General features: G+C 45.4%; 1 protein-coding gene across 1 annotated transcript; it reads left to right on the top strand.

Moving 5' to 3' along the window:
- LOC149324757 (lipase member K-like) lies at positions 1 to 26,628 on the top strand. Its single transcript, XM_089565280.1, has 9 exons — positions 1 to 125; positions 1,561 to 1,768; positions 11,108 to 11,222; positions 14,748 to 14,898; positions 15,708 to 15,800; positions 20,167 to 20,319; positions 21,039 to 21,110; positions 22,282 to 22,350; positions 26,334 to 26,628. The coding sequence occupies exons 1-9, from the start codon at positions 15 to 17 to the stop codon at positions 26,586 to 26,588; spliced, it is 1,227 nt and encodes a 408-aa protein (XP_089421406.1). The 5' UTR covers positions 1 to 14; the 3' UTR covers positions 26,589 to 26,628.

Below are 26,628 nucleotides of genomic sequence, written 5' to 3'. Positions count from 1 at the left end.
TGGAAGCTAAGGACATGAGGCCTTGTTTGCGTGCCATTATTCTATTCAGCGTGCTCTCCGCCCTGGCTACGAATTGGCTCTGCACCGCCGAGGACGAACTGGAGAGACAAGCTCGCCTATCCCCAGTAAGAAAAGCCTTCACTGCGAAGTTTTCTGCAAAGAAATTAGCAAATGTTTTGCCAGCGAGCATTCATGTATATTGGAATGCTTATCACGCATAATCTGGAACTGAGACTACACCTAGTTATCAATGCATCTCTCAACCACTTCTCGCAAGCAGGACCTTCCATGCATACATGGTTTTTATCCTTCTGTCTATTTGTACTGTTTGGCGTTGCGTTTTCTATATTTTGGCCCAAGATTAAAATTTTCTATTTGTTCATATAGAGCTAGGTCAATTCTACGCGGACTGCATATGCGAGCCATTTGAAAAACGAAAAGTAATGTCGATGGAAGTAAGGAACCGATGCCACGTGAACCTTTCATAAAATCCAACACAATGAATAACCAAGTGTTTTGCTTCATAATCAAGTCCGTGGTATTCTCCGGGAGCGACCAGGTTTTCTGTTTCCTCGACAGTGCTGAAATTTATGAAATGTCGGAGTTCTGAAGACTCACTTAGCAGTGCGGATATATTTGCTATGTCGTGCTGCAGATACTTTGCTAAGAACGCAAAACTACCGAAAGGAAGAACACAACAGCATGTTTGCGCTAAATAGATTAATAGACAAAGCAAAACCACGAGCTGCAGTCAAGGATGTACTTGAAATACGCAGTGTGTTCAGCCGAATCCGAGTTTGAAAAATCGTACCCTTTGCTGGAACAGAAGCTGGACCCCAATAATTGCACACCGAAGAGTTCCTTTCAGTTTCAGGACTAGGTGCCATAATGGTAGAGAGAATGTCTCGGGAATCGCTAGGGGATGGTTGTACATTATCTTTTGGAACAGCGTTTCGAAGAGCAGCGCTAGCCCCCTGTAGAATTGACCAGGGTGAAACGCGCGGTTAATGCTGGTTAGAAAATCTATACAGCTGACATGAAGTTACGATACCTTAAAAAAAGTGACATAATTTACAGATACACCGCCAGTACAGCACTCGCATATACTAAACTTTCATTACTTCCCAAGGAATGTAAGGCGTTAAAATGTAACAGAGGTACTGATTTTATTTCTATTTATAGCACTGAAGAGTGAATCTTACATTTTCTTAACTTCTTTCAACTGGTGAAGACAGCAGATCTTTGAACGCGGACATACTTGCTTTCAACGCTTATTTTTTGCATTCTGGGCGGCACATTTCCTGCTGTTTCTTTTTGAAATGCTTGAATCGCCTTACTGCGGATTTAGCTTTTCGACGGCATTTAAAAAACAAAAGCAATAAAATATTAAATAAGCGTGCTCTGCCAGCAATATGTACCAAAATTAAATGGAGCCTCTCAGGCTGTGTTGATCTGGTCACTTTTCTTTGCCCACAATTTCTTTTGGAGGGAATGCAGATTCAATCAATATAGACTATATATGACATAAACAAAACGTCTTTTTCTCGCATTTCAACTAAGTGTGAACTGGTGAGCTACTTCGGCTACCCTTGTGAGATTAGCCACACAACCACTGAGGACGGCTACATTCTGGAAGTGGACAGGGTGCCCCATGGAAGAAATGGAACGACGCAGCAGAATGGAACAACCGGTCATCCCGTTCTACTCGTGCCGGTGTTCGCGAGCGCCTCGGACGTCTGGTTCTTCAACTACCCTTCACAGTCTCCAGGCAAGCACATGCGCAGTACCCCTCCGCGCTAGCAGCTTCGGAAACGTAGGAAAGCTTCATCCATTGTTTAATGATATTTAACGACCTTCAAGAAAGTGGCGCATCACTAAGTCGTATTGAGAAGTCGTTTGTTTTAATTCTACGAGATGAAAACTTACAAAGAAACTCGCAGTGAAAGAGACTGGTTGTTTTCTGTGACTAAAGACTAAATGTTCTTTGTTTTATGGCACATGCAAATGGTCGTTCAACTGTTCATTATTCTAGTTAAAGAGACCGATGCATTGAATCAACTACCTCATGCCTTCTTTATTACGGTCCACACTGTTTCATAGAGCTTACTTTCTGCTGCAGTGTTGGTCGAGGGATATTTCTCTGGTTCTTTTTATATAAACTTAGCGGGGTCTTCCAGCCCTGTAGAACCCTGAAAGTGTATATTTTTGTTATGTGACGGTCAGTGCCATGACTTTTGTCCTCGTTGCATTCCTGATTTAGTTGTATCCTTGTCTGTGATATCACAGCGGGGTGCGGTTTTTCGGCGACTTCAAGCCACTAAAAACACTGAGACAGGCGCGCTTTCCAGGACGGCGGTGAAAAATCAGAAAATATATTAATTATTCTCGGACGGGTTGTTTTCTCGCAAAGAAATCGCAAAGCATTGCTTTTAAGATATCAGATAGAAAGAGTCGTGTAGGACCCGTAAACTAAAAAGGACATAATGGTGCCTGAAAAAGTCAATAGGAAAGCGGTTAGGTTTATATACGAAAAATATAAAAGGGAAGACTCTTCCTCTCAGTTAATGATATCAAATAACATTCCTACACTAGAAATCCGCAGAACTATTAATAGATTGGTATTCTTGTTTAATAGTTTAAAAGGCAAAAATAAACTGAAGCTTCCGGAGTGCATTAAGCGTCCTCTAGTCAGAAGGACTCGGGACATTCAGGAGCAATCACTTCCTCCCCTTTTCGCCAAAACTAAGTTTTAAATACAGTTTTTTTTTCCTAGAAAAGTGCAAGATTGAAATTCGTTACCGGCATCTGTTTTTTTCTCGCAAAAATTTTCTGATGCGTTACATAGTCTACTCACCTGCTAATATTGTTTATATGTGTGTTTTCCATCCATGTGCTGCTAATATTGTATAATTTTCTTCTTTTGGTTATGTAACAATGTAAATTCACTCCTGCTTGGGCCCAGCAGTGGCCTGCAGTATTCTGAAATAAGTTAATAAATAGAGGTGTCTTTTGTAATCGATTAGTTTACGATGTGCACCATGGCAATGCGCGAAAGAAAAGAAATTTAAGGGTTCCATGTCATGTGCTGTTGCAGCAAAGTGAACTGTTGCTTTGGATACAAAACAGCGATGATGGCATAATGTATTCAAAAGAGAATGTGCGCAAGCTTTTTGTATATATCAATGTCGCAGCGGTCGAACCGTGGAGGAGGTGTAGGTAGCGGGTGCAGCTCTCCAGCTCAACGACGCAATAATGTCTTGCGCGCGTTGACAGCCGATCTAGGGCAGGACTCAATCGAGGGCCGAGTTGGAGATGCCGCAGCATCTGTAATACAGCAGCCGGTTGTCAGTTCCAGTCTTCAACAATCCCGCATGACCGGGGAGCTCCCCAGCGTAGAACGATGCTTCTAATTGAGATCGCAAATGACGAGAAATAACAAGCAATATTTTTTCGGCCATCTGACTGCCAGTCGATGAAAATATTGGTATGGGCTTGTCGCTGGCTCATCTTAAGGAAAGTATATGCTGCGCAAAAAACAGGGACAGCAGAGAAGACTCAAACAACAGGACTGGCGCTGAACCAACGACTGAAATTTTATTGAAAACAGACGTGCTTTAAATACAGATAGGCCATCACATGTCCAAAAAGATAATGAATCGCGATAAGATTGTATAACATGCATCAAAACCACTCAGACGGTTATCACACAGGGCGTGAACAACATACCGCCCGAAAATAACGGGAAGGCATGTGCATCTACTCAAAAAATGGATGAATCATGAAAAACAACAGAACAGGAAATCATGTATCAAAGGCTGAGGCACGGAAGTCATTAAGCGTAGCAAACGCGGAGTCAAACGCGTGAAAGCAAAACAACAAAATAACACCCCAGGAGACCGCCGGCAACAGCAGAAGAAAAACCTAGAAAACTTACCAAAAGCAGCGACAAGGAAGTGAAAGCAACCAGTACGAGAAAACAAGGCATCAAGTGAAGGGAAACCTCAAAGCAGAAAGGCAGAGCTAACCAACGCTACGGTCCAAGAACCCAATTTATTTCTTGGATAAGGCAATCGATGGTTTGCTCACGTACCAGTACCCTCCCCTGGACATCAGCAAGGCCACGGCCACATTCCTCGCTCTGGCCCAAATTTCCGACTCCCCAAACCGAGACTCGCACTTGAAGTCGCAGTTCTATCTGCAGTCATACTCGCAAAGCCACTTCCTGCATTTCTTGCAGAGGTTCGCCAGATGCACGCCCGCATTGCCATTCACACACCATGCATGTTCCGCTCAACGTTCATTTACACACCTACCAGTCTGCCCTATGTAGGAACCAGCACACAGAAGCGGAATCACGTACACGACTCTCGTGGTACAGTTCATTGATTGCATCGCATGTTTGATTCCGCAATCATCACCCTCTTTTCTCTTGGTCATCATGCTGCAGATGGTAGACAGCTTGCATGGCGCAGAGAATGCTAGATTAATCTTTTGCCTGCCGGCTATTTTCTTCAAATTGTGCGACAGCTTTTCGTAGTATGGCATGACTTGCACAGGACTCCTAACTTGCTGCCTAGCATGCTGTTTCTTTTTTGCTTGAGCTTTTGCAGAATGCCTTCTGATACACTGGATGTCACATTTGTTGGATACCCAGAACCCCTCAAGCGCCTTACTTGGCCCTGAAGGTTTTCCTTTGCACAATGCTCACAGTTTTTTGTCAAGGCTGACAGCAGGCTATTACTAACAGTCTCCCTTTTAACAAGCTGATAGTGGGCGCTATCATAAGGAAGGGCTTTTTTTTGAGCGACAGTTGTACATCCAACAGAAACGGCGTTCTGAAACATAGATGCATAAATCTAAGATCTGGATGTGGTTCTTCTGCACTGGCTCAGCAGTAAAAGTAAGGCCATGAGATTTATCTTCGAAAAGGCTTATAATCGCTGGAATATCCAGTGCGCCTTTCCCAATAGTGCGGAAATCATCCACATTGGTCACGCTTGTGCCAAGAAGGTGTTGTGCTATTTTTTTGTCCATCGCTTCGAGATAGATGTTGCACAGGACCGGTTCCACGGACGATCCAAAACGTATACCATCTTTTTGTACATAGTACTTGCCATCAAAGTGAATAACAGTTGAGTTCAGGTAGAATTCTAGAACTACGAGGAAGTTGTTGCCGCTAAGACCGGTAGCATTTTGGAACCAAACCGCTCTTTCCTCCTCTATCGTGTCCCTGATAGCCCTGAAGAGGCCCGCATGTGGCACTGGTGCGTAAGCAAACCATCGATTGCCTTATCCAAGAAAGAAATGTATTTCTGGATGCTAGGATTGGTCAGCCCCACCTTTGTGTTTTTGGGTTTCCCTTCGCTGGGTGCCTTGTTTTCCAGTACTGTTTTCTCTCCCTTCCTTGTCACTGCTTTTTCTATGTTTGTTAGGTTTTCACTTCTGTTTTTGCCGGCGGTCTCCTGGGGTGTTATTTCATTGTTTTGCTTTCACGTCTTTGACTCTGCGTTTGCTACGCTTAATGAGTTCCGTGTCTCAGACTTTGATACATGACTTCCTGCTGTGTTGTTTCTCATGATTCTTCTGGTTTTTGGGCAGCTGCACATGCCTTCCCGTTATTTTCAGGGTGTATGTTGTTCACGACCCCTGTGATCATCTTTTGAGTGGTTTTGCTGCTGGTTATACAATCTTATGGCGGTATGTTTTCTTCTTGGATATGTGATGGCCTTTCTGTATTTAAAGCTCTGCCGTTCTGAATAAAATTTCAGTCGTTAGTCCAGCGCCAGTCCAGTTGTTTGTGTCTTCTCTGCCCTCCCTGTTTTTTTTGCGTTTCATATACTTTCGTTATGGCTCGTAGCTGCGGGTGACAATAAAAATGAGGCTTCCGAATCGCGAAATGAGAAACTAGGCGCCGCAGTGCGCGTTTTGGCTAAACAGCTGTAGGGTTTAGCTGTAAACAGCTAAACAGCTGTAAAAATCAAGCCGAGACTTTATTCACAGGGGGTTATCAGGCGCTGAAGGCTGGCATCCAGTTCACGAGGAGCAACGGCGGTCCAGCGTCGAGGGTGGAGAGGCTGACTATCTCAACTTAAACAATGCAATGGAAATGAAAGTTCGCGAGGTGATGTTTAAGGCCCTTGTGATTTTGGCGCTTGTGCCATAGTGCTGAAGCGAAGAGCCCAGTGGACGAAGTGACCAGATGGGTCTTTAAGACTAGGACTCCAGCAATGTTCAACGTGGCCAGTCACAATGTTAAAAAGGTCGGTCATAAACCTAAGGTGAAGTACGGCCAGTGCCCAGAGGGTGCTGAAGGCTCTTTTTCAGAAACAGAGCATTAGCACTGAGCCTTTGTGAACACGCTACGCGCATGGCCAATGAACAATTATCAAATCCAGAAGAGCCTTCAAGCCGGAATGGCCCAGTGTGAGCAGGCGTCCAGGTGATGACACATGGTGTACACGGCATCGCAGACTGGCGACCAGAGAAAAAAATCTGCATTGTGGACCAGTAGAAATGTGAAAAGAGTGTTAGTTGAAGTTTAGGAGAGAATTGACCGGTAGAAGTAGGAGCCTAGACCTCGTAAGTTGCGAAGACCTTTGTTTGGGGTACAGCGTTTCTGAAGGCGAACGCAGCACGAATCTTTCTAGATTCTGGACAGACGACGTCCTTGGACATACGTGGATCTAAAATGTCCGCTTGACGTGCGCCAAAGTGATATCTTTTTTATACATGGAGCAAGAGGCCGGCTTCGGACAGGCATGTCAAGATGTGCTTGAAGCGGTCGAGTTGGGTCTCGAAGTCTGGAGAAAAGACGACAGGGCCGCTTATGCAGCAGACGCCCGTATTTAACTACAGGCCAATCAAAATGCTGCACTCACACAAGCCCTCAGGTGTCACACGACGATCAGTACTTCCAATGGAACCTGCGAGTACCCAGATCGTGAACTAATCGAATAAAGCAGCTCGGTCATATGTCAGCAGTTCCTTTCGTCGTCAGCAGGTGGGAGCGGGTGCGAGCCCTCGCGCATATCTTATAAAGGCGGAGGTAATTCACGCAGAATTATATAAAGCCACCGTTTTCCTTCACAAGCGCAACTGAAGAAGCCACGGGCTGTGTCGTAATAAGAATGCTTTATGTAAAGAGGCCCGTCGTTTTCGGGTTTTATTTTTCCCGTAATTCGGGGAGTGAAGATTGCGGAATCTTTTTGGAGCTCATATGTGGGCAGAAATCGTGTTATTCGGAAAACATTTTGCAGCTATTTTACTATAAACGTTATTTTTCTGCTATAGATAAGACGCCGAATTTTTTCGCTCCTTCTTTCATAAAAAAAACTTGAAAATTGAGGACTACACTGCAAAATGATTTACCAATGAAACCTTCTTTTCCTAATGTATTCAAAAAATTCTTGGCGTATGTTTCGGATCTCCTACGGAGCGCTCCCGAGACTGAGGAATACCAGCCTACCTTTATTTGTACAGTGCGAAAGTATTCATCACTTTAACAACAATATTTAAGCCGCCATGGTCGCTCAGTGGTTATGGCGCGCGGCTGCTGACCCTAAAGACGCGGCTTCGATCCCGGCGGCGGCTGTCGAATTTTCGAATGCGGTGAAATGCAAGACGCCCGAAACTGTGCAATTTTAGGGAACGCTAAAGAACCTTAGATGATCAAGATTAACCATAGCCCTTCACAACGGCGTCCCTCATAGCCTGAGTCGCTTTTGGACGTGAAACCCCGTAATCATAACCGAAATCACCATTTTAAAGGCGCCATTACCTTGAATCATGGTGTCATTAGCAGGGGTAAAGCCTAATGCCGTGACTCCGATAAGACGGTTCGTTGGTAGCCATGTTCTGCACTCTCGCTTCTAAAAAGCCCTTCCCAAACTTATCCTGCAATTCATCTGTTTCATGAAAACAAGTTTTCAAAGAGGTTTCAGATCATCACTCGACCGAACACACCCCTCTGTAGTAAGCACCCGATCGTAATTTTTTCTTAAGGTAACTTCAGCTTTTTAAACTGGAAAACCCACTCCATCTACAGTGGGATACAACTCAAGAATAAAGCTGCATATCGACCTGAACGGAAACCCTACAGCTAAAAGCCTCCACTCATTCTCATGAAATCGTTGTTAATCCCCTCGAACATCCTAGCGTGACTTCGCAGTGGGTGGCGATGAATGGGGATCGACCACGGCTTAAGCGGATTAGCCGCGGCGTCATGGAAATTGGTTGGCACCAGTGGCTGGACGGCCTCCTTTGAGGCGCATATGCGCATTGGGTCTTGAGTGGCAGCCCGCTATAGAAGATTTATTATCCGGAAGAAAGAGACATTGACCCGATACTTAGGAAATTATTTCAGTGTGCAAGAATCGGCTAAAACCGACTTTTACCTGAAGATGTTGCTTCATGGAGACTCAGAAGGTGTTTGGAGAGGTAAACCCATAGCGAAAAGCACTTATGATTAAGCTAAGCTCAGCTGTTCCCAACCTACTGAACCGGGTACAATGTAGCTGATTCATTACCCGGCTTTCTTGAACACGTGTTTGAACAATGTGCAATTTCTAGAGCAGTAGCAGCAGCAACCGACATGCAAGGTGTGATATGTGTGAGGCTTCTCAAGAGGAAAAGCAAATAACTCCGCCTGTTGAATTTCGTACACATTACGCTTGAGTGCTTTTGACCTTTTTCCCGCTTGTTTCACGTACAGTGTTGATTTCTTATCATTTCAAAAGAAAATAGCATCAAAAAGTAAAGTTTTCATCTTCAGTGTCCTCGCTAATACATACTATGCCGTCCTTTTCTCCACTTACCCATCCGCGATTTCATTTGATAACGAAAAGTTTGTACTGGCACCAAGTTATGAACGGTGGTAGCAGCCCCGTCGTATAAGACCACCCTCCAAACTTTTCATCTGTTCGTTTGTTTTCTCGATACGTTTGCTTTTCTTTACAAGGTACAGCACTTTGTGGCTCCATAATCACTTGTAAGACAACCTTTTTAGCGAATTGTATTAATAGACGAGACCAGAACCAAAACTTGGGCAACTTAAATTAATGTTGCTTTTGGAGTATGGGCGGAGGAACTTGGGGAAAGTTGCGAGAAGTCTCAGACCGAAATCTGGCGACAGCTAAAAAATGAACCTGGAGCCACTTTCTCAAACCATAAAGCTGAATGCACCGATACAAGGCCTAGTAGATTTCTTCCTACTGCAGGCCTTGACACTCTCCGTTCGCTCATGCCTTTCAGCCACAATTACCAGACAAAGGTAACCAGACGGATATCCTACACTGAGAAAAATCGCATTAGTAGGCATAATAAAGAGAACTTATGTAACGAAGATTGCAAATCAAAACCCCTCTCGTATCTAGAAATACAAATAATCTGCATCCACAGAAGGCTGCCAGTTATAGCAAAAACAGAGCGCTACTACCGAAATCGACTACCATTACACTGCAGAATAGAGCTTTCCTTTCTTTTTTGCGTGGCTTAACGCATATCTAATGAATAAACCATATATAAGGCTCGTGTTTGCGAGAGGCACAGCTCTCCGTGGCCTTGCAGCGTTCATGTAACAAGTAGACTTGCACTGTGATGCTTTTATCTCGAAACGCAATCTAGCACGCCGTTAACCTTGTATTTCATGAATAAGGACACACAGGCGTTAATGTGTTTTAGCACAGGACTGGCATCAATACCTGTAGTGCGTAATGCTGCATAAGTTCGGCATATTCTGCGCAGCATTAGGAGGGTATGATAAGCTAACAGAGCACCCTAACCTCTCTGTGCTGAGGTAGATATTGTATTTTGTGCACATAGAATAGAAACTTCTCTTTCACTGACAGTTCTCTCTGGAACTCCCCAAAAAGTGTCCTTTTCTTAAGAGCATAAAAGAAAGATCATCGCGGATTTCCGGTTTTTTGCACACAAAATATTTATTTTCCCAGGGACCAAAGACCCCCTTTCACTCACCTGTTTTATGCGGTAGCAGTCAGGAATGTAGGTTACAGTAGAGCCAACGTAGAGATGAGCCACCCTTCTGTTCGACGTTATTACACGCCGCATCGGAGATCTGAACAGTATAATTGGTTTTCTGGGGCTTAGCATGCATATCTGCCTGTGTCCTGTGGCTGGAGCTTAGAGCCCAAACCGCCGGCTGTGCTTCAAATGGTTGGTGGCCAGCATGCCGCTCCGGTGTAACCTGGCATTTCTCTGAAAACACTCCCAATCATCTACATTGCCGTGTGGAGATACTAGGCAGAATGGTTTCTTCGGCCCAGCCGCCTACTGTACCCACCATTCAAAAAGTTTACTCAACTTTCTAGAAGCAGTGTGGCCAGTCAATAACATCGATATAAATATGCTCCAGTGCGAGATCACCAGCTATAATCTCCAGCCAAAGGTAGCGGCTTACTGGTTATGGTGATCGGCTGCTAACCTGAAAGGCGCGGGTTCGATTATCACCGAGAACGGTCACATTTCGGCGGAAGCGAAGTGCTAGAGGCCCGCGTACTTTGCGATGTCAGTGCACGTAAAAGTACTCCAGGAGGTACAGATTATCCACAATCGCCCTTAATGCGCCACACGTAGTTTGAGTCGCTTAGGAACATTAAACCACATTAAATGAAACAAAAATCGGCCCATTCTATTCTTCCGCACACGCCCTACCTACAAGCTTCCTCTCTTCTCTCCTACAGCAACAATTTGCTGCTACACGTAGCGCCAAGCTGGGTATCCTTGACGTACCACATCACAAACTAACTTTTCGACAGATAAGAGCTTTCTTTTATGTAAGTCAAACATGACTGTCACCCCTCAAATTCGGCACCTGAGGAAAACTGAAAATTTCCAGCACAGTCCTTAGGTCTAAAACACTCACCGACACCGAAAAAATAAATATCCACTGCCCACACACAAATTTTGTAAATTTTGCAACTCCATCGTCCGCTTAAAGGACTTGGTCCGAAGCTGCGATCTGGATAATCACATGCGGCTGTTTCGTAACGTTTAGCATATTTAGGCGATTTTTGCGAGGTTTCGATGCTAGTCATATGTCGCTCTTGTTCTCATTAGTTATATCAAAAAGCACCACCGATATTCTTTGCAGGGTTCCTGCTTGCTGACGCCGGCTTCGATGTCTGGTCTATGAGCTCCAGAGAGGCGGACCGGTATACGAAGCACACAACACTCTCCAAAAAGGACCCTCAGTACGCGAAGTGGAGGTAAGACGCACACTGTGTTCTAAATATACCCCTTTTCCATGCGCAGCGCTCTCGATATCCGTTGTGAGACTCCAGGGGTGCCCATCTTAGCGTGCAATGGTTTTAGGTCCTATTTTAACCAAACTAAGGCGAACGACGACCGGTGAGCTCGGTGAACCTAAAACCGAAGTTTATCGATTACTGTCAGACTGGTACCAAGTAGAAAAAATTTCGAGATGAAACTGACGTCGAATGGGGTTCGAGGCAGCGGCGGCGCCTAAAGACCAACTTCATTTCCCTATACCTAAAACCGCTCGGCTGTCAACGCATCCTCTAGTGCCTCGGACTCCAACTGGTAACCTTTCACACAGTGTGCGAAAAACTGTCGTCTTCGCTATTGATGGTCCATTCATTCTGGTCCGCTAATGTATGATAATTAAACCAAAGAGCGGCCAAGGGTTGCGCCATGTCAAACAACGAAAGCAGCAAGAGACGACAAATGGGCTCAGCACAGGACTAAAAAAAATAGGAAGAACGAAGTTCCACGTAGAGCAACATCGGCGAAGGAAGACGAGTGCTCTGCGCGCTAAAATCTCTTAGGTGATCTTTCACTTGTAGTTTGAACACGTTAGCAGCCACGTGTTCGTTATATCCGAGGTGGTATAGCTAGGTTTCCTATATCCTTGGTGGAAACACTGAGTTGCTTATATCCGAGGTCCAGTCACGAAAACTCCTATATCCGAGGTGGCATAGTAAGGTTCGTTAGGTGCGGGCTTACGCATGAATATTCGTTATATACAAGGTTAATAGGTTTGGTTTGGTTTATGGGGTTTAACGTCCCAAAGCAACTTGGGCTATGAGAGACGCCGTAGTGAAGGGCTCCGCAAATTTCGACCACCTGGGGTTCTTTAACGTGCAATGACATCGCACAGTACACGGGCCTCTAGAATTTCTCCTCCAAAGAAATTCTAGCCGCCGCGGCCGGGATTGAAGCCGCGTCTTTTGGGTAAGTAGCCGAGCACCATAACCACTGAGCCACCGCGGCGGCATACAAGGTTAATACACGACTGCCTTTATATACATGGTTAACACACGAAAGTGTGTTATATTCGAGAAGACATACTATGGTTTTTTATATCCAAGGTTAACACGTGAAATATTGCTATATTGGACTTGTCATACTAAGGTTCTTCATATGAGAGGTTAATAAAGGACGCATATAACTGAGGCTGCGTAGCTCGCTAAGGCAGCCAGAGAGACGATAAGCTATGCTTAGATCTAACACAGTGGGGTAAGGCAGCGGCGCGTTCTGCAGACGAAAGACTGGTCCAATAGCCGAATGCTGATGCTGCCGCCTATGAGCCATCCTGGAAAAACCTAAGCCCTTCATAGAGAATTTCAAGCTTACATCTACTCTCACCAACGACATAGACTACCGGCTTTTTTTTTGCAAGCCGGGCCCTGCAGCCCATTATATCTGCCCACAGAAAAGGTGACTTGCGACGTTTACCGCCTAGGCACACATCTTTGAACAAGGAGGCGCCAGACACGCGAAAGTACACTGCCCCAGGCGCCCTTATTTCACTTTGCTGGCCCGGAATACAGGATGTTTCTTCAAGGTTGGAGGCAGTGGAGAATCCTCGAGGCAAGATAATTTAGTGATTTAGGAGACGGGGCGGGCAGAGAAAACAGAGGGCAGCTGCTGGACGGACAAGGCCATCTACCGCGCAGGAAGGGGGGGGGGGACGAAAAACGGCAATTTCGAGAGATACGGAGGCAGTACGAGCAGCCTCATGTCTGTTGGCGTCCTAGGTAATTCCCCATATGGAGTAGCATGTCTAGCGCGCACAACAAGGTGTCGCGTTTTTGCACTTATATCCCTGGGCGTCAAAGTGAATAAAAGGGAACAAACAGCAATCACAATAATCAGGTGCGATTTCGAATTGGCTGAAGAAAGTCAGCAATTCTGGAGAAAAGCATTTTAGTGCGAAAGCACAACTTAACGACGTCAGGTTAGATCACCGAATTTGTGCGAAGCTTGATCTTTAGGCGGCCTGTTCACTCGTCGCTCAACGAGAGCACTGTGCTTTCCCGCTTTCTTTTCAACACAATATTCATTATATATTCATTATATTGATTATATTGAATATAATATTTATTATACTAACGGAATGTTTCATGAGCTATCTCCAAACATTAAAAAGAAATGGCACATAAACACACATAAGCAACGAAGCACGAGGAAACAGTAAATAAATTCGGAGCACATAGGTAACACATCACAACACGACACATCTAAGCAACAACAAACTAGAAAAAAGCAATGAACAACACAACACTAAGAGGAAGCACCACTCCGGTTCATACTCGGTCTAGGCATATATTTCTCATTTCTTTTACGCCTACAATCATTCTACAGAAATGCTCTTTAGAAGAAACAACCAATTCACAATGTCAGTTCATCATGCGTTTTTCATACAGGCTATGTAGTCCCATGTACGATAAAATATCTGAACGCTCACCAACAGATGGTAGTGCTATTGGCGCAGCAGATCACATTCTTGTTACGCTGCAGCACTCTTTCACTGTGCGCAGCACATAATCATCTTCTTCAGCTAATACTACTGGAATGGAAAAGATCATGCGCCAACGCCAACGACAACGATGCTGTTCACGCGGGTGGCTGACGCTCGTGCTGGCGAACTGCTCTTTGGGGCCCTACCTAACGACTCGCTAGGTTTTCGATTACTTCTGCAAGGCTCTTCGTCACCGGCGCTTTCCCCATCTCAGCAAACTACCCTTCGCTATATCTAACACCATGGCCAGACGTGCCGACGGTACATCAAACCAAAATGACGAGCCAACCAGGCTAAACAGATGCTTTCCTATGTTCACTCGGTATAGATACCTTAAAACTCTACCGCAATTTTTTCGGCAAGAAAGAGTTTTAACATCGTAGGATTTCTTTATAGCAATCCATGTAACCACATATGCCCTCTGGGTAGGCATGCAATTTTTTGCTAATAACATATTCGCTGTCACCAAAAACGTTCCCCATTCCTTTTATATGGCAGTCAAATACTAGATTCAACCGATGGAGAAAATTTAGAAGAAATATTTTGGTGCGCATTGAAAAATGGGTCATTTTCTTTCATATTTTCGTAACAGCACTTCACAATATTCCAATATTCGAAATTTTTCTGGAGGAATGCTGGACTTGAGAATAGCATTGAAACAACAGAATGGAACGGAGCACGATTTTTAACGCTGAGAACTACCAGCCGGTGGTGTGTTACAGTGTTTGAAAACAGAAATTTTGGGAAGACCTCGTATGGCTCTTGTTTCGTCCTTCCTGCCTATACACTGTCCCTCTGTAAAGCGTTTTACTGCTGGCTGCCAAAAAAATGTGTGATGGCGCGTGTGTCGCACCTCACAGATGTTTACTGAGCGCAGCTTTGTGAGTTTCTATGATACTAATTGAAAATATTCAGTGATGGCTCGAATGCACGAAAGCCCTCAAGTTAATCGAATTGAGTGCACCTACAGCTTCGACGAGATCGGACGCTACGACTTGGCGGCAAGCGTCAACCTTGTTCTCAGCGTCACCGGCGCCTCGAAGCTGACGCTCTTCAGCCTGTCCCAAGGTGTGACCGCCATTCTAGTGCTGCTGTCCACTCGCCCTGAGTACAACGACAAAGTAGGTGGCAATGGCGAGGTTCTTTTTCTTCGAAATATACTGACCGATTGAAATATTTTAAGTGCACAAACACATCTTACCCATTGCGTGGAAAAACACTGATAATAATGAACTGAATCATATGAATTAACAATATTCGCGATGGGCAACACCTGCTTGGAAATCTTTTATTTCTTGCTGCAGTGTTAGTTTGAACATCAGCCCTTAACTCTTTTCTTGTCAGAAAGGACCGTAGTTATCCTAACTCCTTTAATTAGATGCCTGGATGAAAAGAGTTCCAGTTTTGGTAGTGCTTATTCTTTGTTGGTGGTTTTTTTAGCATATTATAAATCAGCTACCTAAACGTTTGTTTTCAGAAAACATTGCGCTTGTCGGCACTATAGCACAAAGCTTTCATGGGATGCTGTGACCAGTTGATTCTGCAATGCTCAATATCTCCCAAGCTGTTTCGTGCGGAAAAGGCTCTTTATGCCGTCGTTATCCGACTTTGTTGATACCACCTTACTAAAAATGGGTTAAGCTAACGATCGCTCTATTGGTTACAGTCTATATCCAAACAAAGAAAAAATTCAAAACAAATGATGGCGGTTTGCATGCTTTGTCCCAGCACTTCATTTTAGGCCCGAGTACCTTCCTGACAATTAGCGGCTTGGAACGGAGAAGGAATGACTTAGAAATAACAAAAAAAGCGTTCTGTGACCTGAGGATGCTTCGGAGCTGAATTAAACTGAAGAGGATTACGCTAACATAGCGGGTTGATTGTTTGAAATGTTTAGTTAAAGAAAGGAATAAATTTCTTGCGCCTGCAGGTTGACCTTGTCGTGGGATACGGTCCTGTAGCGAACGTCAGCCATTTGGGACCTCCGCTGTCACTGCTGATACCATTTACACCGGCAATTGCTGTAAGTGATCACTTTTGTCGTGACGCGTACCCCGCGTAGTGCATATAGCTATGGAAGGAAGGAGAAATTAAACAAAACAGAGCACAAAAAAGGACAGTTTATTGTTTGTGGCAGTCATGTTTTTCTTATTCGATGTGAAAGGACAGCTTTCAAGCCTGAAAACAAGCTTTATCACCGACCTTTCACTCTGGTAATCTATTCAAAGTACACCGTTTGAGAAGAACAGCGCTGCAATAAACGGAAAAAAACATTCTTAAATATCGCGCTTAAGTGTTTGCGATTGGTTTTTATATTTAAGTTAACTATGAGCAATTGGTTATTCAAGATAACATTCAATTAATCCTTGAATTTAGTTTATGGGCTGGACTAATCTGTAATTCAGGAATTTGTTTTGGTACACTACTCAAAAACAAGTAAAAAACAATCGGTTGTATATTTCTTCCCAAGGTATCTTACGGCTTCCATCGTGAACATGTAGAATAGTTTGGTAGAGTGACTTCTTTTTAAAGAAAAAAAACAATAACAGTACTTCGCGGTGGTATAAGAGGAGAACCCCAGAAGGTGTTTGAGGTCCTTTCTGTCGCTCAGTCTTTAATGAATACAGAAAAAAAAATGGCTGAGGCTTAACTTGGTTAACCCTGGTCAGATGCGGAGCATATTGCCACGTATCATTGTAGTGTTGGTTCGTTCACGCTCAAGGCAGCAGGAAAGGGCTGTTATCATTTTTGTTCGTGACGCGAGAAGCGACCAGTCTAATCTCCATTGATCGCAGCCATGAAAGGCTGCATCTAGGTTTTTCCAGATTACTGTAGATGATCTTGTCCTGCTATCTGGAAGTTTCCTTGCCGGCTTTAAATTGAGCGAGGCCGCGAGCGGCGGACATTCGTAGATCGACGATTGACGAGCACGCTTGTTGCTTACGCCGCATTAGTGTCACGCATGTTTTTAACCCGCCTGGAAGCGCGCACTAGTTCTCCCGAAGTGTTTCAAAATATGCTCTTGTGTGTCGGCATGTTCGTTTTGTGGCGGCAGCGTGGAGTGGCATCCTTAAATGGGCGTCCGCAAAGAACAATGTTCCCAATGTTGCAGCGCCTGCGCACGCGCCTCTTTGAACAAGCATGCATGGACGCTCTGTCAATGAGCGAGGCTAAGTTCTTGCGCAAATGGTCGACATACTTTATCGTCCTGCGCGGCGGTCGAGTATCGGCATTTTTACTGCATTACTGACATGCTCAGTGCTGCGTCACTGCGCATGTGCTTGAATGATCAGAGAATTAAGTTCATCTGTTTTGTTGTATTTTCTATGCTATGACAGATAAAATAAACTTCTCTTTATACGCCGCCACCGAGTGATTCAGTTCTTTTGCGGGCGCAAGTCAGCCCTAATAAAGAGCTTCGTTTGCAAGTATTTCTGGTGTCTTCCTGACCGCTGGACTGCCGTCTCTACAACGTGACATCTGGTGGAGATGCTGGGTAGCCTTCCAGGTACCGGACAACCCCTGCAAGTCGTGACGCCAGCCCTTTTAGTTATTCGCCGGAAGACCTGACTCCAGTCTACCACGCAGCCTCTGGAGCCTCCAGCTATGACTTACGCCGCAGCAGTGCGCCGTCCTGTACCTCGACGGCGGGACCCAAGCCACTATCGCCCTTAGCCAGCTGCGCTGGAGCGCCGCTCTCTCGCCCCAACTCGCCCGTCCTACGAGCGTCGTACACGGCCGAGGAAATGCGTCGAGTGGAGAACACCCGACCAGCGCCGCCCACAATGCTTCCACTGCGGAGAAGCCGGTCACATTCTCCGATACTGCCCATACAGGGAAATGGGCATCCGAGGGTTCCCTTACGACTCCCCACGACCCTGACCCGGCCAGCGACTAGCCGAAATCGAGGATTTTTTGCGTCGAGAAGGATACTCATCGCCGAGCCGCCTATCGCGTTCTCCGTCGCCATCGTCACCGCGCTAAGTATCTCCTAGCCGAGGCTGCGCAGTGCATGGACGCTTCCCCAGCCCCCGAAGGTTAAACTGAATAAAGCAGTCTCTGCAGGTGAGGTTGATCCTGAGCGCAAGAACTAAGATCCTCCATTGACGAAAACAGAACACCATGCCCCTACGACGACGACGATCCCTACGACGACGACGATCCCTACGACGACGACGACTACTACGACGACAAATACGACGACAACATCGACGACAACACCGACGACGACGACGACACGGCCAGACTTGAAGCTTTTACCGCTGCCCTTACACCTTATTAGGAACGCTAAAAGACTCTAAGTTCTCGAAGCATTCACCATGTTTAATTTCAATTTAAAGCATCGAGACGATGCTTCTTTGGAAGGGGGGTAATGCCACGTATCATTGGAGTGTTGGTTCGTTCAGGCTCAAGGCAGCAGGAAAGGACTGTTATCATTTTTGTTCGTGACACGAGAAGCGACCAGTCTAATCTCCATTGATCGCGGCCATGAAAGGCTGCATCTAGTTTTTTCCAGATTACTGTAGATGATCTTGTCCTGCTATCTGGAAGTTTCCTTGCCGGCTTTAAATTGAGCGATGCTGCGAGCGGCGGACATTCGTAGATCGACGATTGACGAGCACGCTTGTTGCTTACGCCGCCACCGAGTGATTCAGTTCTTTTGCGGGCGCAAGTCAGCCCTAATAAAGAGCTTCGTTTGCAAGTATTTCTGGTGTCTTCCTGACCGCTGGACTGCCGTCACTAAAACGTGACAATATTGATGGCTAGGCTTGTTAATACATGGCTTTCCTTGGTTGAATACTTGATCATTTTAATACAGCCACTAGAAGCCTTCGTCGTGGAGGAAGACAACGGCATGGCTACAGCGGAACGCCGACTAACCCCGAGACGCGCGTTGGGTGAGCGCCTGGATTGCCACGGAAGCCGCGTCCGCCTGCCCGGTGGAGCGAGCGTTTCACCTACACCGAGTGTGAACGCGCGTTCGAAATGCGCGGGGATTCCGCTCGAGGACATTCCGGTGTCCGGGTGATGGCATCGTTCTCCCTCTCCCAGCGCGTGACGGCGATCTGTCGTGACGCCATGTGTCACGTGGTATGTCACGTGGTGTGTCGTCACTGTACCACGTGGTTTGCACGGCGTGCAACCCCAGCGACGGCGCGAGGTGGACCCTCTTCTTCCTCTGTCGTGACGTCATGTGTCACGTGGTGTGCACGGCGCGTAACCACGGCGAAGGGCTGTAGTGTACCTCTAGTAATATGCTTCGCATAAAAGAATGAATGTTTGCATTGACAAGAAATATTATCGTTTTAGAAAATGATTACTGACCTAAACAGCGTCATTATCATGTTATCCGTTGAACCGTTATTAGCCTTAAGAGTTTCAAGGGGTGGGCAAATAAATTTTGCGCATCAATTTTTCTACAGCTGAAGGCGGCGACAAGCCGAAAGACATTCCTGCACACTGCAAATATTAAATATGAAAACACGTCTCCTAACAGGTTTCTCTGTGGCAACTTTTTCTTTCTTTTACTATCAATCTGAAAATATTGCGTCTCATTGGAATAAAAGCCGTCCGCCGTCCATGGCCCGCAATTCGGATGTTGTATTACGTTGGTGTACATCACAACACATGTAAGTGGGCATGTATAATTATGAATGATTAAACGTAACGTACTATGACCTATGGAAGTCATCACTCATGGCCTCTCTGCAAAGTATAATGACTCAGAACTTTTCAAGTAGCATAATGTAAGGTGTGCAAAATTTGTGCAAAGTATATGTGGTCCTACCCGTCGTCATAATCATGACTCATAATCATTCTGCAATGTAGTATAACTCAGCACTTCGCAATTAAGGTAATGCAAGGTGTATAGAAGTTTTACAAAGAATGCACAGTCATGCCTAGTAGTCATAGTCACGTCCTGAAATCATTCAGCGAAGTATCATGACTAAGCACTACAATGCTTCCGCACTCTCACACGTGAGCAGTCTTAAGTGTCTCTGCAGAAGTTTATTCTGCCGCAGAATGCCGTGGTTGTGTTTTTAGTATTAGCCGTGTTAGTGAAATTGGTTCTGACTGAATTTATAGGCAGAGTTTATATTCAGCTTAGTGTGCATGGGCTGTTATAGAACGAAAAGTATATGTAGTAGCGATTTTGATGAGTTACAGAGCCGAAACACTTAAGTCCGCAGTTGAAACCTTTGTCTCTTCCAGAAAGTATGCGAAATGTACTGCTCACAGAAAGAACTATCCTGCATTACCTACAAGCAACAAAAAGCGCGGTTACATTTTGAACTAGATTTGACATCACACTTCTGCCCTCTTTGTTTCCTCCTAATAAGCGAACTAGACCAGCTCCTGCATCTAAGATGAGTTGCTGCGTATCGCAGGCCATTGCCTACCCGTTGACTAGGGCTGGCTACATCGGCGCAAATGAAGGCCTGTCGGAGCTTTTATCAGAACTGTGTGACTTCCTCAGCGGGCAGACGTGCTCCCTGGCTATCACACTCACTGCATTCAGCAGCCCGTATCAGCTGAACGAGGTAAGAGTGACAAACAGAGCTGCAACCTTAATAATGGCAACCTTATTTCAATGCCCCTTGCACAGGTGGCAGGCAAAACCTCGCTAGGATAGGCCAATATTTCTTTTCCAGATGCTGGTGTGGGCTTCAAGAGCAGCACTGAATTTAGTTGAAGACCGTAACGAAGGCAGAAAAGAGGAGCTGATTTCTGGGATGGGTGCGACCTTGTATTCGCCATACTAGCGGTGCAAACAAATTCTCGTCAGGGCAGAAACTACACGAGGCATTTCGAACGGCTCAGTAAGATCCATTATCGAGATATAGTGGTTCTTAATAGAAAGCGACTAAGATGGAGCCCCGAAGGACGAGAATCGACATGTCCTATCTTGTTTTCTGACTTTTTGAAAAATAACGCTTCCCATTGCTGAGATCCTCTTTTGTGTAAGAATATACCAGAAATACATGCAGAATATACTGTGCTGCGCGATTTATTTTGATGGTGCTCAAGTTTTTGCGGCACATTGCACATTAATGGATTTTAAGTACTATACATGGCCCCTCCAAGATTCCTACCGCCAAAATCTCGAGTTAGTGACGGCTTTTCAAAACATGCTTACCCACCGTGCCAGTAACACGTCATTCATCCCGAAGTGGAATTATCTCGAACCAAGTCACAGCGCTCCCAATATATGTGGAACCGCAGTCAAGATGTATAATCTTCAATATGTCGTCTTTTGCAGACAAGGCTGCCGGTGTACGTAGGCCACTATCCACTCGGAACCACCGTACAGAACTTCCTCCATTACTACCAGGTGAACATTCATTAACTCCGCTACAACTTAATACCTGTGCATTATTTCTGAGATTCTCTTGGATGAGGGATGAGACTCCGGACTGAAAAAATAACATCCGGACTGAGAAAAAAAAACAAATATCTTGTTCATGTTCTTTCGAATATATGGAAAGAATATATGTTTTATCTAGTATTAAGTTTACTCTAATGCTGTATATTATCTAATGGTATGCTGCATTATCTGCTGTATGTTCTGATATCCTGGCGCTCGAGCGACGTTATTGTGTCAATGCCCTTTTAATCTATACGAAGGAAGCCATCAGCCAGAAACGAAAGAGGAGAGTTTTTTCTACTGTTTTAATGGCGTAGATCAATGGGAGGTTAATTGTACATTTCTTGTATCGCTTGAAATTAAGTCATTAGCAGCAGAAGAAAAAACAACCACACGCTATCGGTGAACGCACGACGTTCGAATTTCGCGTCCGGTGCTGTACGAACTGAGCTACGGTCAAATCTTCTCCTTTCAAACGTATTTATGATACGTGCAAACAACCCTCGAGAGTGTTCACTAGCGCCACCTTCCTAGAGTGTTCACTAGCGCCATAGCAAAACTGCCTTTGCGTTTTACTGGCAGCGAAATGACCACCTTTTGGATACCGTCGGTGTTCCACTGCTTGCTTCGTTAAGAAACATACGAATGCACCTTGCATATTGCGCAACAGATTGAACGCGACTGAACACAATTTGAAGAAAATCGTTGTAAAAGGGAGTTCGAGGAGACGCTACTCCAGCACTTTACGTGACAAATGGTCGGTCACAACTAGCAGCTGGAAGGTCGTTGCAGAGTCGACAAGGCAACCAAGGTTGATTTCAACAAGGTGATGGCTGTCCAATATCTGGAATCTAATTTGACGCGCATCTAGAAGGCGCCCTTAACTCACAAATTATCGTACAACATCGAAAGGCTAATTGCGCGAGGTTTTAAAGATGCCAAAAAGCAGTGCTCTATGAGAGCACACAATGTCGGCTAGCTGTTCGATTTGATTTTTTTAATGCGCGCTTCATCAAAAGTGTCCGAGCATTTCATCTAAATATCAATGTGGTTTCAAAATAGGCAGCCATTTTTCAACGCGCAAAACGTGGTTTAGAGTCAGAATTGACGAAGCAAATGACAACTGTGGCTTTTCCAGATGTACCGGGCCAAGGATTTCGTCATGTATGACTACGGCAGAGAGCAAAATCGCCGGCGCTATAATCAGGTACTGGCTGCCATGTTTTAATCTCTAAGTGGAAGTTATTCACCGGTATCGTCAGAAAATAATCCTACAGAAGTGCAATCTGCTGCCTGAGTAAGGGCTACTCTCGACGTCACAACAGGCCTTGCTCAATTTGTGATGCAGTTGATCGCCTGCTTTGCCTACGTCTCGCCTCCTTTATGCCTCTCTTCACTGTGTACAAAAGGACCAGCAAAACATTGTCTCTCTCTCCTTTCCCACCACTTCCCTATAGCCTGCCTCCTCACCCACCGCGAATAGCGAATGTTCTCTGCTATTTAAAGCGAATGACCAATATGGACTGCCTTGAAGGACGGATCCAATAGGCTATTTTGAGAGAAAAAAATTGCCAGTGGTTTAACCAGTGGCCATCCCGAGTAGAATTGCGGAAGCAACGGCGCGGCAATCGCAGCGGTGTCGGCATCTCGGGGGCACTTAGACTGTCTAAAGTGCGTAGAGGTGAAAGCGTTTTCCGCACCACTTCAACTGCCTCTGTGGCACTGGTGACGTCACCACTTGATGACGTCACACTTAATTAATGACTAATTACTAAGTAATGAAAAATTACTAATTATTGGCGAATTATTGACTGATGGCTAAATACTAATGAAGTGCTAATTAAGGACGCTTAAGCTTTGTCTGTGGAACGCGACAGTGTGTTGTAGCGCTGCCAGGGAGTCCACGGAACGCCACCACCTGTTCGGCGCGATGTCTTGCCCTTTTAACGCAACGCTTTTTGAGGAAAGGAAATGGAGCAGTAATTATCTGTCATCTCGGTGGACACCTCAACCCGTACAGGAAGGGAGGAAATCGGAATGAAAGAAGAAAGAGAAATAGGGGCCGTAACGAAGAAAATGAAAATTGTATTTGAGGAACGGAAATTACGCAGTAACTGTCTCACACTCGCTCCTCGCGCATGCGCAGTTGGGGCTCTCCGGGGCTCCGCGAAATCACTCGCACCTAGAGTAGTGTTGCTTCCGCAACAAAACTGGGCCGCAATATATCTGGTTAAGCTAAACGCGACATAAGTGCCCTTGATCGTTTCTATTGTTTAGCTTTAGTTATCCTGGTCCAAATGTTTACAACTTCAAAAATCTTTTTCCACCCTAAATATTCTTGCAGCCTTTCCTCTGCTTTGCTCTTGCGATAATCCCCCTGAGCTGCTCGTTGCAATTCTACTCACTACTCCTAGCGTTGCCCGGTGGTCTCTGAAGCCACTTGTACTGTCTTCTCTATTGCACCTTCCTACACCGACTTCATTTGCGCCGTATTGGTTGCTTTTTTTCTTTCTGTTCATCAGTTTTGCATCCCATTTATCAAAGTTATATTGTAATCCTGGTACTGCTTGTTCACGTTCAAGGCTCCTGTCACTCGTTTTGATGCCCACACCACCTGCATTTGTCGGTCTTTACTTTCAGACTCTCTCAACTCGGCTGCAGCTGGCTTGACCCTCTTTCGAGCTTACCTGGGCTACCAACCATAGGCTGCAGCAGGCGTGACGCTAGCAGTGTTACTCTCATCTTCACTTGCATATGGCTTTTTGTCTGCTAACCCATGTAATTCTAGCGCACTGAAAGCCATTTACTAAAAGACGGATTTATAAAGCTGTTAGAGGGGGTAGTTAATGGGCCTGCAGTGTGCACTATGCATTCTTTTACTTTGTACAAGTAGGGGAATGGTTAGCATTGTGGTTTCTCAAACGAATATTCTGACTCGCAGGTGATGGGATACTTATAGTTTCCCTACGTCAGCCGTCCTCTCCCGTTTGCTCCTTGCTACTTCCCCCTTCTTGCATTCCACCCTGGTCAATTGTGTGGGTTTTTTTTGGTTCCCATCACGTACTCTAAATTGCGCATATGGTAATTTTAATTTCATGTTTTCGGAAACAACTACCTAACTGGGAGCCATGCCAATACCATGACCTGATTTTAGCGGACTTGCATAATTAGCCATCCGGCCGTGGCATTACAAATATCAAAACCATATCTCTTTTATGAACGCCGATTGGAAACACGTTCGAGCAGAGATCATCTAGTCCTCAATAAATAACCGAAATTAATCGAAGTTAACAGTGTGTGCATAGAACGTACACTGAGTCAACTATATTGTCGAATCGTGGCCTGTGTGCTCATCGCGCCAATGAGAGAGCCACACTGGACTTGACAGAAAGATGACTGATTAAGATTAGGTAGCATTGAGTTCCCTGCTTGCCCCCCTTCCGAATACTCCAAAATCTGATGAGAAAAAAAGCAGGGAATGCGCTCAATTAACGACAGGTTACGTGTTGCCTTACGGGAGTCTTTCTGCGCTTAGCGTGCACAAAAGCTTTGCGCAAGCAAGTGCATGGCAGATCATCAAACAGCTGGCGGAATAAACTGTCAGAGTTTCCGGCTATTGTAGGCACGCAGTTTCAAGAAGTTAGCGTTGCGAGCTTTGCGGGTTTGCGTGGTCAGCGTTTGCAACATGGTGGCGAACTCCGTGTCCACCGCAGACCAGAGTGTCGCTGCTACATTATCTGAAGAGATGTCTTACTCTGAACGAGTGCATTCGCTTTAAAATGGCGCGTTCAAAATAGGACAGTAAGTCTCAGGGAACACAACTGGTTTTTGAGTTAGGTTGGAAATTTTCATGCTGCTAAGCGTAAGTTCATAAAGTGCACACTGCCGGCAAAACAACGACCACCCCCTGACATGCGGTTTTGTAGATTTGTGACGGGTTTCGCCATTTTGTCTCTTTCAATCATTTCCCACTTAAAAAAAAGAACAAACATCCACAGTAGTTGCTAATTCAGTCACAGTTCTCATCGCTGAGTGCGAGATGTTTTTCCAGCCAAGCATCGAAGTGCTTCCGTTCACTTTTACTAGATATTGCCATAGTATTTACTTCTTCGTACGCTACAACTGTCACACTCGACTAAAACCATAGTTCAGGAGAGCTAAGGCGGCGCGCTGAAAGTGCGGTTGCGTCTTCGTGTGCGGAATCTCAGGTGGATGCAATTACGATCTCAAACTGACAGTAGGCCGATTATATCATAACGACCTTAACAACTGTGTCATCATCACGGAAATAGCTTGGGATGAGCTCTCCTTTGCTTGCACTCAAGCAAGACGACCAATAGGGGCACTTCATTTCTGTGACGGGAAATGAAGGTTTAGACCCAAAAAAGTGGTAGGGATTACACGTAGTTATTTCGAGTGGATGTGCGAAAGCAGTTGTTCACTCTTATTTTAGAGGGGGTACTTAAGCGTTGCCTTAAGAGTATGACGTGATATTTAGCGGTATAGAGCCCATATGTGCAGAATTGTTCTTTCTCTACTTAACATTCATTGTTGGCGGCGAGTCCTCATGCCACTACTACCGCAGGGCGCAGTGGTTAAGCTATGCCTAACTGCACTGGCAGGCAATTGTTTCTATGGGGATTGTGCGACCCACGTTGTTCTTCCCGAGAAGCCTCTCACACAGCTGCGGCAACGGTGCTCCGCAATTACCCGAGCTTACGCCAGTTGTTCGGGTAAGCTTGGGCACCACCTCGGGATGCTAGTCAACAGCAGAAGATCGCAAGTACTCACGGTAAGCGGCCAACCTACTATCGGCGACAGAACTGTGGAGGACGCTGGAAAGCCGATCTATACTCATAGGTGTCGCTACAGGCAACGAACATCTGTTTTTACTGCACCACAATGAAGCGCTTGAGTTCGACTATCGCTTCCACAAGATTGGTTTTAATGAGCTGCCTAATAATCGAGGTATTTGCTTTTATTCACTTGTATGCATCCTGGAGAGTTTTGTTCTCACTAATACGTAGAGTGACACGATTCTTTGTTTGTATTGGTGAGCGAAAGAGTCCTTCCCCAATGAAATCGGCCGAATGACTGGTGCTGAATTTACACAATTCAAAATGCGCAGAAGGTGAGAAATGCTTTTTACTAATAGTGACATTGGTGACTTGTTGATGAATCTATGCGCAGGCAACACCCCCGGCCTACCCTCTGGAGCAAATCACCTCACGCGTGGCGCTCTTTTCATCGGATGGCGACCAGGTGGCCGACTCCACAGACGTGGCGCTCCTGGTGTCTAGGCTGGGGCCATTAGTAATCGAGCACCGCGTGGTCCCTCAGAAAACGTTCCGCCACGTAGACTTCGCGATCGGATACAGGGCGACTGATTTCCTGCACAATGTTGCCATAGACCTTGTTCGTCAGTACGCTGATCAGAACCCCTGACGAAGGTTTGCGCTTGGTGGCAGAAAAGCGAAATAATCGA

The sequence above is a fragment of the Amblyomma mixtum genome, unplaced genomic scaffold (assembly GCF_055824585.1).
Source record: "Amblyomma mixtum isolate Tamu unplaced genomic scaffold, ASM5582458v1 scaffold_19, whole genome shotgun sequence".
NCBI classification, from domain to species: domain Eukaryota; kingdom Metazoa; phylum Arthropoda; class Arachnida; order Ixodida; family Ixodidae; genus Amblyomma; species Amblyomma mixtum.
Note: the sequence above shows the minus strand (reverse complement) of the source record. Positions and strands in the feature narration are given on the sequence as shown.

Coding starts and splice junctions, on each gene's coding strand:
- LOC149324757 (XM_089565280.1), top strand. CDS start 15: ATGAGGCCTTGTTTGCGTGCCATTATTCTATTCAGCGTGCTCTCCGCC. Junction 15,801..20,166: donor CATTTACACCGGCAATTGCT/GTAAGTGATCAC, acceptor TGCGTATCGCAG/GCCATTGCCTACCCGTTGAC. Junction 22,351..26,333: donor ATCGCCGGCGCTATAATCAG/GTACTGGCTGCC, acceptor ATCTATGCGCAG/GCAACACCCCCGGCCTACCC.